At 43.6% G+C, this 19,601-nt stretch overlaps 1 protein-coding gene across 2 annotated transcripts in view; it reads left to right on the forward strand.

Annotated features, from left to right (window-relative positions):
• Nucleotides 1-1,217: 1,217 nt before the first annotated feature.
• The window catches only part of NUP54 (nucleoporin 54), an 80,236-nt gene continuing 61,852 nt past the window's right edge, over nt 1,218-19,601 (forward strand). The window contains exons 1-3 of one of the 2 annotated variants that reach the window (XM_082245374.1): nt 1,218-1,361; nt 3,708-3,806; nt 13,981-14,142. In XM_082245374.1, coding sequence (XP_082101500.1) covers nt 1,316-1,361; nt 3,708-3,806; nt 13,981-14,142 — 307 coding nt within the window. In that variant the 5' untranslated portion in view covers nt 1,218-1,315. The remainder of the gene's footprint in view (nt 1,362-3,707; nt 3,807-13,980; nt 14,143-19,601) is intronic. The other variant, XM_082245375.1, reaches the window with a different exon arrangement.

Here is a 19,601-nt window from a genome sequence, read left to right on the forward strand (position 1 = left end):
TCACCAGAACGGTCGATTGTTCGCCAGTCAGTACAGAATTCGGCCGACAAACAGCAGATGAGCAAGACTGGGCATGCTCAGAGAAGAAAAAACACACGGAAAGTTAACCATCACATGACATCACTTCTGCAGTCGGCCGACAAAATTTGTGTGCAGTCTTTAGCACTTTTCAACCGACACCGACAGCCCTGGACAAAAGACGGCCGATCGTTCAGCCGACATTCAGTACGTGTGAACAGGGCTTAAGTGTCTGTTTTGTCCACCCCCGGGTTGCAGTCCCACTATAAGTCGCTGATCACCACAATTACAAGTAAAAATAAAAATAAATCAAAATCCTATAAAAAAAATCCCATAGTTTGTAGAAGTTATACCTTTTGCGCAAACCAATCAATGTACGCTTATTGGGGATTTTTAACCAAAAATATGTAGCAGAATACATATTTGCCTAAATTGATGAAGAAATTTGAATTTTTACATTTTTTTATTGGATGTTTTTTTTCAAAATTGTAGCTTTTTTGTTTATAGCGCAAACATTAAAAACTGCAGAGGTGATCAAATACCACCAAAAGAAAGCTCTATTTGTGGGAAAAAAGACATCAATTTTATTTGGGTACAGCGTTGCACGTCTACGCAATTGTCTATTAAACTAACACAGTGCTGTATCACAAACAATCGCCTGGATATACGTAGCTAAAGTGGTTAACCATGTATTGCAATTTGTGTGAACTAAAAAGCCCTGTTTTCATTATATAGGGTATATAGCATTGTGCAGGGGGTCCATCCAGAATTTGTAATGTTAATATGTGGTCACACCCCATTAGCACGATAGTGTAAATACATGTACAAGCTAGTGGGATGTGAGCGCATGTATATCTTTTCTCTTCTTCACATATATTCTATTGGACTTTAATTGGAAAACACTGAAAAGACCACAAATGAATATTATAACTGACAGCTCAGCGTCCTTACTCAGTACTATAGCAATTAGCAAGCCGTATACTGAGATAATAAAAACTGCCCAATCTCACTGACTGAACCCAACATCCGCCCCTCATCCCCACGCCCATATCTGGCACCCTTGGCGCACACTAACATCATCACCAATGCCACGCCCACCGGTGACGGCCAGGTAACGTCAGTCGCTTCCAGAGGAAGTGTGCGTACGTAGTGTACTAGCGTAACTTTCATACGCATGCGCAGTACACTAACGCGACTTTCATGCGCATGCGTAGTACATGTCTTGCTTCCTGATGGTTGTAGCGCGGTTTTGACTGTCTTGGTCTCAAACCGGGTTGATTCTCGGGTGATAAGTGACATGGCGTTCAATTTTGGCTCTGCCGCGGGTACCGCGGCCAACCAAGGTAGGCGACCAGTCAAAAGGAGGTTTCTCGCTGGATCTGTACCCGTTACACTTGTTTTTCATGTTATGTATATAGTGGTACCAGCCTTCAATATAGATGGTGTGTACAGTAATGTAACCTGAAGGCCAGACTAATCTGGGCTGAGTGTTACTTTATGGGGGGGGGGGTGTAAAAAGGTAAAGAGGGCAATGTGTAGGAACTGGAGCAAACAGAGTCTGGGACAGCTGTGCATGGCAACCAATCAGATTCTGTCTCTCATTTTCAAAGTCTAGCTGAGCAAGTTTAAGATAGAAGGCGATTGGTTGTCTTGCACAGCAGCACCACACGCACAGCTGCACACACCATATCCTGCTGCTCCTTGTAGTCCCTGAGTTCTTTGAAGCAGAACTGAGCTCTGTTATGCTTTTGCATCAGCAGTCCGAAGCTGGAGTCTTCTCCCAGGCCTCTGCAGGATTTATTATTTATTTCAGGTACTTGTATAGTGCTGTCAATTTACGCAGCGCTTTACATATACATTGCACATTCACATCAGTCCCTGCCCTCAAGGAGCATGCAATCTAAGGTCCCTAACTCACATTCATACATACACAGTAGGGCCAATTTTTTTTATACAGGATCCAATTAACCTACCAGCATGTCTGGAGTGTGGGAGGAAACCGGAGTACCCGGAGGAAACGCATGCAGGCACAGGGAGAACATGCAAACTCCAGGCAGGTAGTGTCATGATTGGGATTTGAACCAGCGACCCTTTTGCTGCTAGGTGAAAGTGCTAACCACTACACCGCCCCTCTGTCACTCTTGATATGTTAACTGAGCTGTGCATGCGAGCAGACATGTGGGTGTGTTTAATTGCAGATGAGACACTACACGTCTCTTCTGCACTACTGAGCCTGCCTGCTTTCTAATATAAAACTTCAGTTTATCTATAACATACAGGTTATGGCAGCCTCCTGGTCAGTAGAGATAAGGGGTCTTCAAACTATGGCCCTCCAGTTGTTCAGGAACTACAATTCCCATCATGCCTAGTCATATCTGTAAATGTAGGAGTATTACAATGCCTCATGGGATGTGTAGTTCCGCAACAGCTACTTCCTGCAAAAGGTCCGGCTCACAGACGGAGTGATATCAGATGCACTCCGCTGTGAATGGAGGAGCCATACACATGAAGCAGTGGCTTTGCTCTGTACTGCAGCCGCATGCATATTGTGTATGTGTGTAGTTCCGGATCGGTATTGGCAGATACACAATGCCAGGTACCGGTATCGGGACTAGAAAAGTTGGATCGGTGCACCCCTACTCGCATGTCTAGTGAATCCAGCTTCTGTTCTGTTGTATTCTGCCATTCCACTGGTGCACAGAGTCCTGTACCTTTATCATATCTTAAGTCCCATTAGCTGGCCGTCTCTACTAGGTTCTTGAAGCCAGCACCCTGGTGATCTGGAGCAGCTTTGCATGGTAACCAATTACCAGCTTTCATGTTAAAAGCTTAAATTGGTTGTAAACCCTCACATATCCCCAGTGAAGTGACTGGCCTCAGGTGATAAACAGAGATGAAACAAATCCTCCTATGAAAGTTGTATATGTCTATCTGCCATCTTCCCTTTTCTACATCCATTCAAACTCCAAAATTTTACAGATTGTCTAGAGTTCAGAAAAAAGGGGGTGGAGAACTTAAAGCGGTAGTGTCGGAGTATACTTAACTGTTACCTACAGGTAAGCCTTTAATAAGGCTTACCTGTAGGTAAAATGAATATCTCCTAAACCTGCACGGTTTAGGAGATAATCACCCTGCATGCAGCCGCTGACACCAGCAGCGCATGTGCTCTGAAGGTCTGGCAAACCTTCAGAGCTCCTTGCCGGAAAGGGACCTCCTGCTTTGCGCGGGAGTGACGTCATTGCGGCTCACAGCGCCGGAGCCGCCGAACCCAGAAGAGAAGCCGAGGGAACATGACAGCTCCCTAAGCGGTGTCCGGTCGACCGTGTTGGGGCTTCGTTTTAAGGTAAGTATTTCATAATGAGCTAGTATGCTAGACAGTTGTCACCCTTTAGGAGGAAGTGCCTGGCAAGAACCTTCATGGTAGGATCACGGGGTATACTTTTAATGAAAGCTGCAGATTTAAAAGATTAAAACATGTTAATGGTTATTTGAGAACTTCATGATTGTATTTTATGCACTTGAAAGTTATCAACAACCCTTTATTGACACTGCTACAGTATTGTGAAGCACTTGACAAGTTTTTTAAAAAAATCTTGCAAGCTTATATTGGTCAAGCTTTGCTGTACTTTTTAATATATGTAGCAAAGCTTCAGTCTATTCTTTTACTGGTAATGTATTTTGTACAACAGGCACAACTGGCTTTTCCCTGGGAAGTTTTACTCCCAAGACTACTGCATCAGGTTTTGGATTTGGTAACACTACCACTACGGCATCAACAGGATTTGGCGGTAAGCCTAACCTACCCTACCTGGGGAACAGAGCTCAAAATACTAACATCTTGTTACAGGATTGTAATTGCATTGTTAGTGAATAACAGCAGATTGGTACGTTTTGGTGTAAGAAACAAAAAAAAAAAGACCCATATGCCTGTGACTAATTCTTTATGAAATGTTTTATGTTTGTCACAATAGAGTACAAAGAATATTTGACGTTTTTCTGTATGTAGGTAATGTAATGTATCAGGTAGTGCATTTACATCTCCAAATCGCTTGACGCTTGTGTCAAAAAAGATGAAAAGGTTTTCTCAAGTCAACTACCAGGGAATCATCTGAGAGAATTCTCCTCCCACGTGAAGCAGCAAATACAACATCCACCGTTCTAAAAAGTTACACATGCCTGTGCAACTGAGTTACATAGTGAGGTAAAAAAAAAGATATCTGTCCATCCAGTTCAATCTATGATTTATGTGTGTTTGTCAGTGATGCATCATATACTCCTGTTTGTTGCGGTCTTTAAGGTGCCCATCTAATAGTTTTTTGAAACTAATGATGCTTCCTGCTGATACCACTGCTTGTGGAAGAGAATTCCACATCCTTACCTCTCTGGCAGTAAAGAACCCTTTACGCAGTTTAATGTTAAACCGCTTCTCTTCTAATTTACTGCCCACCTACCGCAATGGTAAAAGATAGCAGGAAGTCAGTTCATCTTAAACATTTTGGTGGAAGGTTACATAAGAGTTCCCTGGTATTCCCCCTAGGAGACATTTTATTATGTGTCTTATGGAAGTTGAGGGATAAAGCGGCAGGGCTGCTAATGTTATTAGAAGGAGCTCTTGATACAAAAAGTTAATTTCATTTATCCTCCCAAGAAAAACTCAATAGAGATTGCCCCCCCCCCCCCCCAAGACACTACATCTTCAATACTCTGCCCTTCCATTGGCCTCTCCTTGGTGCTGGGGGTATTTACAAAAATATTAGCAGAAGCGCTAAAAGGTCTAAGACTAAGGGGGGTTGGTATAATTACCCATCTGAACAGCCTTCTGTTGTTTTTCAACCCAAAGAAAAGTCTAGAAGCCAATCTGAGAACAGAGATTCAACACCTAAAAAATCTGGCGTGGCTTTTGAACGAAAAGTCTCACTGAACGCCAACACAAACCGTCACCTACCTAGTCTACCTAGCAGACACTGAACAAACCAAAGTCTTTCTCACAATAGGGGAAAGTACAGAAACTCAGAAGAAATAACATCTCTCTACGTGTCGACAATGACAAGTCAGAGCCATCACAGGGGTTCTAGGCCTCAGGTATACTGACACATGGCACAGTTTTCATGAGACTCCTACAGAACTTCCTTCTTTTTCAATGGAATGGGAATCCCGACAACCCTACAAAACTCACTCCAGAAAGGGGAGGGATTTAATGCTCCCGTTTTCAAAGCAGAAGCCCTCTGGGAAATTCTGACTAATTTTGAACCTAAAGCCTTTAAACAAGAAGGTAAAATTTAAAAAATTCTGTATTTGATCAAAAACATTTAGCCAAGAGCGTTCTTGGCAACACTGGACCTTCCTAAGACGCTTATTCCCAATGGTATGGAAATCCAACAACCCTAGAAAACTTAATCCAGATTCCTACATGGATCAGAGATTCCATGAGATGGTGGCTGAATGCCAAAACATGCAAAATGGGATGTAAGTGTGTGGGGATGTGGTGCACATTTGGAAGACAGACTAGCACAAGGCACATGGAACAAGATATAGGCCCAGAAATCCTCCACCACGAGAGGATTGAAGGCAGTGGAACAAGCTCTTAATTACTTCAAGAAACTGATCAGAGGCAGACATGTATAGATCCGGTCGGAGAATGCCACCATCATTGCCTACATCAGGAGACAAGGGGACACCCTATCTCACTGTTTGATGGCTCTAGCAGACACCATCCTGTCTTGGTCATAAGAAAATCTACTATCCCTATCAGTGATTCACTTTTAAGGGGACCTAAAATTAGGGATGCACCGAAATGAAATTCGCCGAAGCCGAATAATAATGAAATGCTTGGCCGAAGGCCGAATACCGAATGCGGTGTTTCGCATTTTTTCCATTTATTTTGCCAATTTTTAGGGGGCACGCTGATGGGCACATTTTATGTTAGGGGGCACGCTGATGGGCAAAACAAAACATTTAAATCAGCGTTGCTCTTAACATAAAATATGCCCATTAGCGTGCCCCTTAACATAAAATATGCCCATCAGAGTGCCCCTTAACATAAAATATGCTCATCAGCATGTCCCTTAGCATAAAATAAGGGGCACGCTGATGGCCACATTTTATGTCAAGGGAGCACTCTGTTGGGCACATTTTTTTTCTTTTTTTTTTGTTAAGGGGCACTTTATAGGGCACTCTAATGTAATGAGCATGGCAAGTGGCAACAACATATGGCAGTCTGCACACTAATGCTTGTGCAGCTGCCAGCTACCGTATTCTCCCCCAAATGTGCTCAGCTCCACATCACATACCTGAACTGCAGCCAGAGCCAAAAGCCGCGAACAGGGGGGCGGGGCGTGGACCTAGTGTGAAGGAGCCGCAGTCAGGAGCAGGGGGCGGGACGCGCGCATGACGTCACACCCCCTACTCGCGGCCGGACAGGACATCGGCGGCGTGTGAGAAGGGAGCCGCGAGCCGTAATGAGGAAGGTGAGCGGTCAGGGCGGAAGCTGACATTGTTCGGCTCAAAATTATTCGGCCTTTTGACTTATTCGGCCGAATGCCGAAAGTGCTATTTTCTCTATTTTCGGCCGAATAATGTTCGGCCGCCGAATATTCGGTGCATCCCTACCTAAAATCGTCTAGCAGACTTTCTGAGCAGGAAATGTCTAAAATAGAGACCCTAATTTAACACACAAACATAAGGGACATCAACAATAGACCTCTTTGCTTCAGGAAGCAATACCAAAACAACAAAACTCTTCTCCCTTACAGAACAGCAGGAATGTAGACTTGGATATGTTTGCCCAATGCATTTTCCCTGATCAACTTGGTCCTGCAAGTAATCCAAAAAATTTGCGAGGAAAAGGCAAAAGTCATACTGATTGCACCTTACTGGCTTCAAAGAGCATGGTTCACTCATAAGGCATGGGTATACAACAGCACATCCCATTACCACTCAAAGGGGATTGGCCAGTGCATTCCAAAGGGAACTAAATTTAAAAGAGCAAAACTAAACCCTGGGTGGCTAAACTCCAACATAAAAATGTATATTAGTGCTAAAGAAAAGGCCTTCAAAAAATACAAGACTGAGGGGTCATTGGCAGCATTTAAGCACTACAAAGAGTGTAATAAGAAATGTAAAGATGAAATCAGGGCGGCTAAAATAGAACACGAGAGACATATAGCGGAGGAGAGTAAAAAGAACCCCAAGAAATTCTTTAAGTATATAAACAGTAGGAAAGCGAGGCCAGAACTCATTGGACCCATAAAAGATGACAAAGGAAATATGGCCACTGAGGACAGAGAAAAGGCGGAAGTGTTAAATAATTTCTTCTCTTCAGTCTTCACAAAAGAATCGGGGGGCTACACGAACCTTGCTTGTAAGGCCGAACTAAATAATACACCTCAGGAAGTGCCGCCATGGCTAACAGAAGATAGACTTAGAGCTAAACTAGAGAAACTTAACATAAATCCCCGGGACCGGATGGCTTGCACCCGAAGGTTCTTAATGAGCTCAGCTAGGTGATTGCCAGACCATTATTCTTGATCTTTAAGGATAGTCTACAGATGGGTATGGTGCCAGCTGATTGGAAAAAAGCCAACGTGGTACCAATATTTAAAAAGGGGCCGAGATGTATCCCGGGTAACTATAGGCCGGTCAGCCTAACATCTGTAGTCTGCAAAATTTTGGAGGGGATGTTAAGGGACCACATACAAGACTTTAGTAATGAAAACGGTATTATTAGTAGTAATCAGCATGGATTCATGAAAAATCGTTCTTGTCAAACCAATCTATTAACTTTCTACGATGAAGTGAGCTGCCACCTAGATAAGGGAAAGCCTGTGGATGTGGTGTATCTGGACTTTGTAAAGGCCTTTGACACCGTTCCCCACAAACGCTTACTGTACAAACTAAGGAAGGTAGGTATGGACCATAAGGTGAGTACCTGGATAGAGAACTCGCTCCAGGGGAGAGTCCAGAGGGTGGTGATTAATGGGGAGTACTCGGATTGGGCGGGTATGGAAAGTGGGGTCCCCCAGGGTTCTGTCCTGGGACCAATCCGGTTTAATTTATTCATAAATGATCTAGAGGAGGGGATATCTAGTACAATCTCAGTATTTGCAGATGATACTAAACTAAGCTTGCCAATATCTTCTATGCAGGATGTGGAAACCTTACAAGCGGACCTGAACAAAATAACGGGGTGGGCAACTACATGGCAGATGAGGTTTAATGTTGAAAAATGTAAAGTAATGCACCTGGGGGCCAGAAACCAGAAAGCAAGCTACTCACTAGGGGGGAAACCTCTGGGTGAGTCTAGGATGGAAAAGAACTTGGGGGTACTGGTAGACAACAGGCTTGGCAGTGGCATGCAATGCCAAGCCGCTGCAAGCAAAGCCAACAGAATACTGGGATGTATAAAAAAGGGGATTCACTCCAGAAATAAAGAGATTATTCTCCCGCTCTACAAGACTCTGGTCCGGCCACATCTGGAGTATGCTGTCCAGTTCTGGGCACCGGTCCTCAGGAAGGATGTGCTGGAACTGGAGAAAGTCCAGAGAAGGGCAACAAAAATAATTAGGGGAATGGAGGACATCAGCTATGAGGAAAGACTACAAGCACTGAACCTATTCTCTCTGGAGAAGAGACGATTGAGGGGGGATATGATATCAATGTACAAATACTGTACTGGCGACCCTAGCATAAGGAACAAACTATTCAGAGAAAGGAGATACAATAAGACACGTGGCCACTCACTAAAACTAGAGGAAAGGCGGTTTAACCTTAAAATGCGTAAGGGGTTCTTCACTGTAAGAGCGGTAAGGATGTGGAATTCTCTTCCACAAGCAGTCGTATCAGCAGGGAGCATTGATAGTTTCAAAAAACTATTAGATGGACACCTTAAAGACCACAACATACAGGGGTATACAATGTACGGTTAAAAGCAAACACACACACATCATAGGTTGAACTGGATGGACTGATGTCTTTTTTTCAACCTCACTAACTATGTAACTATGGTGCTTCCCAGCATGAAAAAGATGAAATTAGCCATTTACAAGAGTGCGCAAATAATTTGAGGCCTGGAACAGAGAGCGGGCTACTCCATCCAAATGATTCTAGAATTCCCACAAGGAAGAGTAGTATAAAAAATAAAACTACTCACACAGCGCTCTCAAAGGGCACTTCTCAATTTTATCTGGTTTTCTTGACATCAAATTGGTACTGGTTAAAAGGTTTTTACAATCCATTGCCAGATCGAGGCCTCCTTCCTCAAGAAACTTCCCAGCCTGGGATCTATTTACAGTCTTACAAGGGTTTCTCAAACCCCCAGCTGAACCTATAGAGGATTGTTAAATGAGAATCCTTACACTTAAAAACAATTCTGTTGGGTTCTTTAGTGTCAGCATGCAGGGTGAGCAAACTCCAAGCTCTTTCCAACCAAGAACCCTACTGTACTATCTTCATAGACAAGATAGCCCTTAAAACCGATCCACCTTTCCTACCAAGAGTATCCTCTTAGCTTTACAGGGCACAAGATGTCACTATTCCCCTAAATATGTGCAAATATGCCCAACAACAAACAAACATTCTATTGACTGGACGTTGGGAGAAGTCTCGTAGCCTACTTGAAAGGCTAAAGGACTGAAGAAAGACATCAGCAAGGTTTGTCCTCCTCCTCTTTTTTTTTTTTTTTTTGAGCCCAACAAAGGTCACAAAGCCCCCAAAAGCACTATTGCCTGATGAATTGAGGAGGCCATAGCACTGTCTTACCAATCTTAAATCCTAGTGCCACCAATATGAATCACAGCCCATTCCACCAGAACCTGGACATCATTGTACAAAGAAAGCAGGAGCTACAACTGACATGGTTGAGCTTTCAAATCTTCATAAGGATAGACCTCTTATCCAGCCAGGGACAGTCCTTTTTAGTAGGAAGGTCCTTCAGGATATGGTCCCTCCCTAAGTAAATATGTATTTCAAACCTCTTAGATGCTGCCTTTAATCGATGAATTGAGAAAATGGGTACCTGATAACGAATTTTCTGGGAATCTTCCAGGGCAGAACAGCAACCCAGCTCTAAGTTATCTTGTGGCTTCCTTCCTTCCTTCCTTCGCTGTTTCTCCTCTACTTTTGTATGACTGAGGCGTATAAGCATGGGTCACTTTTTATAATGGTGGATGTTTTCTGTTTAAGTGGGAAAAGCCTTTTATTACATGTTGCACTGGAAGATTTCCAGAAAATAAGTTACCAGGTACCTAACTTTTTTTTTTTGTCATAGATGCTCTTTCTTAAATCTTTTAATAAATAATACATTGCTGGCAGAAAAGATTTGGAGATGGAATTGCTTATTTTGATACTACTTGTTCATAAGAGCTGGGGGATCAGGTTAAGCGGGGTTTATACTTCCCACTTCACCTCACAAGCTTGGATATAGCTCAGAATGCAAGCCACAGGGATATACTACACCTTATATGTGATTGCTGTTCTGTTCACCCTTCACCAAGGCAATTTAGTGCATAGTGGAGGCTGCTGGAGAAAGGAGGGGTGCCAGAGTTATGGGATGGCATCATTTAAAGCTTTTAGGCAGTGTGCTTGTTTGAGGGCCGCATCCTGGCAAATGTAACAAGCTTCTTATAGTTCTTGCTTTGCTACGCTACTGTACCCTTCATGTACTTGAGTATTGGGGCTCATTCAGATGGGCATTGACACCCGTCCTGTATGCTGAGCCGCTGTTTTCTTTGTGTACATCCTCCTTGAAACTGCATGCAGGCAGCCTATAGAGATTGCAGAAAAAAGTTGGTTATATGGAGGGTGAATGATGCACAAGGTAACACATAAATGATGTGATAATCGTTGAAACATCATGACTTGTACTGCACAGTGTGCATTCCACACAATATTATCATAATAAATTGACCTATTATCACATCATTTATGTGTTACCTTGTGCATCATATAACCAACTTTTTTCTGCGATCTATGCAGAACACTTTTCCCATGTATGCTATTTTTTGGTTTAGACGTTGAATACAATATTTACTGAATACACTTAGGTGTGCACACAGACACAGGTATTTTATCCTAGGTCCGCACCAACCCCCAACAACCACAATTTTTGACAGGCAGCCTATAGAGGTGGATGCAGACACATTGGCTACACGCACATGTCCAAACACAGCCACATGGTAAAATTTGATAGGTATGCAGGAACCTGGGGTAGGTCTGAACATAGGAAAGGGGGAATTTACTAAAACTGGAGCACACAGAATCTGTTGCAGCTGTGCATAGTAATAAATCGGCTTCTAGGTTTTAGGTTTCGTTCACACTAGTGGGACTTGCGACCTTGGACACATAGTCGCATGACAAGTCGCAGTCATTGAATTAAATGGCACCTGTTCCAATCTGTGACTTTGAAAAGGCTCATGCACTATTTTGATGGGACTTGAGTGCCATAAAGTGTAAAGTCTCATAGTGCAGATTTGGAGTCGCACTAGTGTGAACAGAGCCTTCTTGTCAAAGCTTAATTGAACACGCTGAAGTTAGAAACTGGTTACTATGTACAGATGCACCAGATTGTGTTCCAGTTTTTTAGTTCATCTCTCCTTTGTGTGTTCGGATCTTTGCACTCACTGCTGCATGCATGTCAAAATTTGACATGCGGCTGTATCCATTCAGCCTCTACGTCTGCTTCCACCTCTATAGGCTGCACACAGCTCAAAGGTAGATGCAGAAAACAGCAGCTCAGAACGTAGAACGGGCATTAACACCTGTCTGAATGAACCTTTAGTCCCCGTTCACACCAGTGCAGCTTTGAACTTGCTCTACTCCAGCACCATTTCAAAGCTGCACAGTTTGCACTGCCGATTTCATTTCAACGTCAAACACTAGAAGTATATGCAAGTCACGATGAATGCAGGAACCTTTTTCCAAAGTTGCTGCGTCCTGAATCGCAGCTATTTGAACTGTTCTATTGCTGGCAATGAGGTGCAACTTGTCATGCGATTTGATCCTGTCAAATTTCATGACAAATCACACTGGTGTCAACGGGGGCTAAGACAGTTTCTGCATATAGAATCGATCATTACAATGTGAACGTTTCAGACAACGTGTACTATAGGACAAAGTTGCTCAAGTGTATTTTTTTTCTGATACGGTTTACATAATATTTAGTAATTGAGATTAAAAAATGTGTGCTCATTTTTCCTAATTTTAATAGCTGAAATTTTCCACGCTAATATCTAACAAGATAACCTTAGAACTATAACACTGTGATAGCTATAAACAATACAGAGCCATCAAACAGATTGGTATTAATATGTATAGAATTACAAAGTGATTTAAAGTGTATACCCAAACTTTTTTTTTTCTCATTTTTAGAGTAAGGGTCCTTTCACATGGGGTTCCCGCCCGGAGGACTCTATTTTGCTCAGTGGGGATTGGCGGCAGGCAGGTGACATGTCCGTTTCTGCTTACTTTGCAGAGACACACCTGTCAGATCCTTGCTCTACTCTATGGGAGTTCGGTTAAAAACGGACCACCTGTCCGTTTTCATCCGATCCGGTCCTCCAGAAAAAAAGAGGGTTTCCATACATCTGGATTTCACGGACAGGATCCGATAGCGGGTGTCAGTGGACCTGTCACCAATGACATCCGCTGCTTCATAGGAGTGCATGGAGCATCCGATCAGGTCCATTTGCAAAAACTGACAGGCGGACCTGATCAGAAAGCCTGTGTGAAAGGGGCCTAAGGAAAGTTTGGAAACTCTCTGATTTTTATTGCTGTATTTGTTCCCTCTAATTAGATTTGCCCTGATGACTATTGTCAGTAGGACAGTAAATGATGGGCAATCTAAACATTCAGGGCAGATCCTCTGCACTTTGGCTGTTGCCCAGAACATTCAGGGCAGATCCTCTGCACTTTGGCTGTTGCCCAGTGTACCCATGATTTTTGCGTGACTCAGCTGTGCTTTCACCTCACGGCTTTGGTGTGCTTTCAAAAAGGTAACCTGCACGAAAACCACGGGTACACTGCGCTGGGGCCAAAGCTTAGCAGATCAGTGTGAAGACGCCCTTACAGCTTTATAAAACAGGTGGTCAGCGAAAATCACCCGATTATGTGGTGAGGGGAGATCTTCCCAATGGGGACACCTGCTGTTCCAGTGACAGCTGAGGGGGATTTTCATCAGATTTCTACTCACTTTTCCTGTTGCATTTCCAGGCAAGGAAGTGAAGAGAAATTTCTCCATAGGGTAAAGTGTTCCTATATCATTCAGCAGTGTAATCTTGTGCCAAAATATGCTTCTCACACTCGCAACCATCAGACATTTTAGGATAACTACTTATCCTCAAAAGGGATCCTACTGCTCAGAGTTTGTCATAAAGAATGTCTGTGTAGAGTGATAACACACGTCTCAAGTCCGTACCAGTGATTTTAAAGATTGGCAGGAACACATCAAAACATTTGTGTGGTATGGTTAAGAAAAATTTAGCAATTTGGATTTAAGCTCTTCTGAAACAAGAATAATACTCTAGTTAGATGTACAGACACTTATTCAATTTAAAACTGATTTACATCTTATTTTAGTGGGGAGTGGGCTCTTCCCTCTTTAATCTAGGATTTGAAGTGCATTTTAATCCCTACAGCATGTTCCCCCCCTTCATTCAAGACTGAAGGTGTAAAATCTAGATTCTGTCAGTTGCATCAACATAAACATACCTTTCACCTGTATAAATGTGGCAAGTGTGAGAACTTTTCAATTATTCAATATGTAGTGTATATAAATATGTAATCGCAGTACTTTGACATACTATGCATAAGAGTTTTCGATCTCTCTTTATTAATAAAGCCAACGTAGATATATGCTTTTCCTATAATTTTCTTTTTATTCAACCATCCTGGATATATGCTTTCCTATAATCCTCTCTAAACTTCTTTTTACTTCCTGCCACCTTTTTCTTCATGCTTCCCACTCATCAGGATTTGGAGGGCTTGAGCCAGCGACGTCCAACACCACTGGGTTTAACTTTGGTGGTTTCGGACTAGCTGCTAACCCTGCCCTAAACTTTAACATTGGGAACTTCAGTGTTTCCACTGCTCCAGCGCCACCCTTCAATTTTGGTAACACCCTGGCAAGTGCAGGTAGAAAAATAAAGAATGTATGTGATGTTTGTCATAGTCTCCTCTATGCAGTGATCCAAGAATCCAAGTGATATCCACTGGCGCTTATCGCTAAATTGCTTTTGTATTAACACTTAAGTGAAATCTTTGCCCTGATGAGTTTAATTGTGGTATTTCCAGGAAACCAGCCCTGGGATGCCTTTAAAGGTGGTTCTAACAAAATTACTGATTATTTATTAAATGGAGATAAAACTGAATGTTATTGCTGTTACTACAGGTGCAAGCTTCATTCCAATGCTTTGCTTAGAAATGTACACTATTTATTTATCCTTTTGCTATAAGCTAATTTGATTCTTGGACCACTGCAGTTCTATATCACACACATTCCACCAATCTGTGGCCATCCAAGTTTTGTTCAGTTTAGTGGGGTACGTCGTCTTTGTGATCCACCTGTAAAAGGAAAAAAAAATATATATATAGATTACATAAAGGAAGCAAAAATATACTGTTGTACTGTTCACGTTTTTGGCCCTCTAATGAACTGTGGTAGTAAGACGTTTTTCTTTTGTAATCCTTGTGACGCGATTTACTATCATGGTGTAAAGAGCAGTAGTCAAAGCATAGGTAGAGTGAACAGAAGTTCCAAGGTGACAGTGGATGGTAATGGCACAGAGGGACACACAAAGGCAGCAATTGCAGGCAGAAGCAATCAGAAGGCAGCTCCCCAGAGATGAAGCAATCTTTGTACAAATCCAAGAACACAAAAACAAGGAGCGCCACTCTTAAGTGCAGTATGCAGTAAAAACCATAATTTATTTGTACAATAGGCAACTTATGGATATCTGTTCTCACCAGTGTCCATACACGCTGCACACCACCCAATCAGACACACTGCACGCTACCCGGCCAGACCCTTCATGGTGCGGATATCTCTGCCTCCACACGCGGGTCAGGGTGCGATTGCCATTCCAACTCCCAGCGGGTCTGATATGCCCTTTGATGTCTACTAACCTTGTTTTTGTGTTCTTGGCAAAGAGCAGTAGTGTATCTGTAATCTGTAACTGCTGATTAAAAGTCAACTTTTCTATTTGACCACTTTTAAAATTCATGTTTTTAAGTTTATTGCTGACTTTAGGGCCCCATTTACAGATTGGGCAAAAGGGTTGCTCCTCTGCAGGGGTAGATGACCCAGTAATTGGATTAATGCGCAGTCCTGAGTCTACCAACAGCATGCAGCACTGGACAATGCACTGCCTTGCCCTCCCTGTCTTATTATAAATCGTGAATATCCCAATGCTTTGGTTAGCAGTCACTCTGCCCCTCTCAATCATCAACAACTTTCACTGAGCACGCCCCCCAACCCCACTTGCGCCCAGCCATGATCACTTCTGTGTTCCCCGGCAGGTTCAATCACCTGACACTAAATTCCTCCACTCCTCGGTCACAAACGCCTTCACTTTCCCCCCCACCCACCACTAACTATGGTCAGTTCCCATTCTGCCTCCCTCTCCCAGACATTGTTACATTGTACACCCTTTCAAGCTTAGTTTCCCTTGTCCACTCTCAGCTCCTGATCTACGTCCCTATACCACTCCTGTCCACAGTAAATGATCACCTCTGTCTGACTCATCTTGTCTTCATCTTACTAGCTTCCGTTTTGCATCCTCACCCTGCATTTCATTAGCAGCTACCACTCAGTCCTCTACACATCAGCAGCAATAAGCTCCAAATCTGCTTCTTCTCCCTCTCCCTCCTTTTATCGCTAAATGGTCCATGAGGGGGATATGCTCAGCATCCTTTGTTCATGATCCGATATCCTCTCTGTCCCTTGCCTGCCCTCTTTTGCTCAGTGTCATATGGACAGCAGCCTATATTTTCTTCCCTTCATCCTCTCTCATGATTGGCTTCCATTCTGTTTTCCTTATGGTCCTCTAAATTCCACAACCTGTTACTGTCTTGATGCAGTGCTTGCTTTTCCTTCCCTGATTGTCCGTGATTAACTTCTGTTCTGCTTCTTCTAAATTCTGCTGTTCTGTTTCTATAACTTTGTCCAAAGATGGATGTAAATTTCCCAACATATATATATTGGCCTAAAGGTCTGTCTAATTACTTTTGTTTTGGGTGTGTGTGGATGGAACGAATCATCTTTCATAGACTCTAGAGCCAAGGCATTCAGAAGTCTGCATTTATAAAGAGTAACGGCAGATTGTTTTGTGCCCTTAGGCTCGGTTCACACTATTGCGATGCGGGAAGGCTGCAAATTCGCAGCCTGTTCCCGCATCGCACACGCACCCCCGGCAGTTCACACTGCCATATGCGATCCGCTGGGGGTGTCAATGTAATCTTAACGACACCCCCAGTTTGATCGCATATCCCAGTGCGATCGTGCAGTTCGCACAGGATCGGATCGCACAAGTGTGAACCGCTAAGCGATCCGATCCTGATGCGGCAGCAAAAATGCCTCCTGTGCGTCTTTGCTGCGGGTGCGGTGCGAATTTAGCCATACAAACTGTATGGCTAAACTCGCACCGCACAGCTGATCGCATGTCATGTCGGAGCAGTGCGCTCCGACATGACATGCGAACCCGGCACACGCAGAAGTGTGAACCGGCTCTTAAAGGAGTTGTAAAGGCGGAAGGTTTTTTTTTTTTTTTTTTTTTCTTAAAGCATTCTATGCATTAAGATAATAAAAACCTTCTGTGTAGTTACCGTCCCTGCACCCCCTAACACTTACCTGAGCCCCATCTCTATCCAGTGATGTCCACAAGTCCCTTGGCTGTCAGGGACTTTCCCTCCCGATTGGCTGAGGCACAGCAGTGGTGCCATTGGCCCCCGCGGCTGTCAATTGGGGCTGAACAGCAGCTCAGTGTCTGAATGGACACACAGAGCTGGTGCATGGCTGGGGTGCCCTCATAGCAAACTGTTTGCTGTGGGGGCACTCGACAGGAGGGAGGGGCTAGGAGCAGCGAACAGGAACCTGAGAAGAGGAGGATCTTGGCTGCCCTGTGGAAAACCACTTCACAAGGCAGGTAAGTATAACATGTTTTGAAAAAAAAAGAGACTTTACAATCATTTTAAAGGATAAGTTTACTGATTTGTTCACGGATTTGATTTGAACCTGTAAAACATTGCACCAGTATTAAGAAGATCACTCTTACCATGCAGGTTTCCTGCAGATCTTTCAGTTTATCTGTGTCCTCGTACATCCTGTATGGACAGGCAGATAGTAGGTAGTTCTTTGAGGACTACAAGTAGACAGCCGCAAAGGATGTCGGGGCTTGTAGTTCATTAACACGCAGAGCTATCTAAATTAATGATGTGGGCGGAGCCACGCATGGCCCTGCTTATTTCAAAAAGTGAAAGCCAGTACAGGCAACTTCTCCCAATAGTTCTGTCACGGGTGGGGGGGGGGGGGGGGGTGTTAGGCACCAGCTGCTGCTGCATTGGAGACATGTTACATGCTCCACCCTAAAAACGGGTGGAACATGTAACATGTTCCCAAAGGTCAACTTATCCTTATCCTTACACCTCATGGTTCTTAACCCTTTCCAAAAAACGCACCATTTGAAAACGCACAGATGTGAATATGACCCATAGAAAATCATGTTAAATAGACTGTAGTTTGTTTCTGCATGGGTGTGACCCTAGCCTTACTCATGATCCATATCAGTTCTAGAAGATTTTGACCAATTTACTATTTGCTGCTTCAGTGTCTTGTGGTGCTCAAGACATCTGTTCAGATTTTTGCGTGCCTGGAGAAAGTGTATACAGCCAAAGAAGGCGTAATGGTTCCACCCATTTTTAATAGGTTGGATTACATAGATGTATGTAATCCCCTTCAAAACGACTTTTACCAATGCAAACTTTTTTTTTTTGCTAGTAAATACCTTAATTTCTGCTTTATTCCTCCTCTCCTTACTTCCGGGTCCGATCGGCGATGACGTCATTCGGCGATTCGCAGTGTGTGCTGGGATGTATTCCATTCCAGAAATCTCGCAGTATTACCCAAGAGCTGAGCTGTACTGAGCCGTGACCTGCCCCGCCTCCTCTCAGTGAGTTGTACTGTATGCATTGTATTCAGGCCGTTCTCTGCCCCCCCTCCGCCCTGCCTCCTCTCAGTGAGCGAGGACTGAAAGCATTATATTCTCACTGAACTCACTGAGAGGAGGCGGGGCAGAGCACGTCCTGAATACAATGCATACAGTACAACTCACTGAGAGGAGGTGGGGCGGAGGCGGGGCAGGTCACGGCCTGAATACACACAGTACAGCTCAGCTCCTGCTAGATTTCTGGAATGGAATACATCCCAGCACACACTGCCAATCGCCGAATGACGTCATCGCCGATCTGACCCGGAAGTGAGGAGAGGAGGAATAAAGCAGAAATTAAGGTAAATTTACTAGCAAAAAAAAAAAAAAAAAAAGTTTCCATTGGTAAAAGTAGTTTTAAAAGGGATTACATAGATCTAAAGTTACGAAAACGGGTGGAACTCCACTTTAAAGCGATATCAAACTCCAAAAAAAATTAATAATATTGCAGCTTACCAGTCCTTCCAAGAAGTACAGCCAAGGCTATTTTGGCTGTACTTCTCCTATGGATCACAGGAATGCAGTTCATTCTGCACTCATGTGACCATTTTTCAGCAGACAGCAGGCTGAAGCTCGCTTTTGGCTGACATCTGAGTCAGTCCAGGCTCGGGAAAGATCATATCCTTCGGATCTGCCCACAACCCTAGACCGGCACCTGGCTCTGCCTCTCAGCGAGCCGCTTCCGCCAGCAGCTCCCGCTCCCGTCCACAGCCCATCGTCACAGTCACCAGCTCTGTCTTCATGGAGCTCTGAGAACCGAGCAATCAGTGGTGTTTGATCACTCGATTCTCAGTCTTAGAACCAGCGGGGGGTAGATGCAGCATCGGACTGATAAGACATCCACTTAGGTAAGTATGATTCTTAAAAAAAAAAAAAAAACTATTCTTTTTAAATGGACAAGTGCATCAATCTCTTCTTCCACGTCTTGAAAAATCTGGCAAATTGGCAGATTTGCGGCAGGGCTGTGCCAAGTATTTGGAACCTGGCAGAGCCATGTGACAAATCAATGCCTGCATGGGTGATTTCTGTACATTAGCACAAATGCTGCCAGTTTCTTGTATATGGACACTGTAGCAGCCCACAGCATCTGTGCACATGTGCAGAAATTCCTTGCACGTGCACAAACATACCAAGGGCAGCGGTGAGCCTGAGCATGCACTGAATCTTGCAGCCTTGGTAACACACTGCATCCTGGGATAGGTGAGACGTGGCAATCCCAGGACACGGTAGAGCCCAGCCTGCCTTGCTGCACAAAAAGGCACTACACTATGCATATAATGAAACCTTTTCCAATTTTTGAGGAAGGAATAAAAAGAGAAAAAGGTTGCCGTAATGTGTTAAGTTCTGCTTTATATTTGATGATTTCATTTTGTTTTCTTTTTAGGCTTATTT

This window comes from Pelophylax lessonae (assembly GCF_965119305.1).
Source record: "Pelophylax lessonae genome assembly, chromosome: 1".
NCBI lineage: Eukaryota > Metazoa > Chordata > Amphibia > Anura > Ranidae > Pelophylax > Pelophylax lessonae.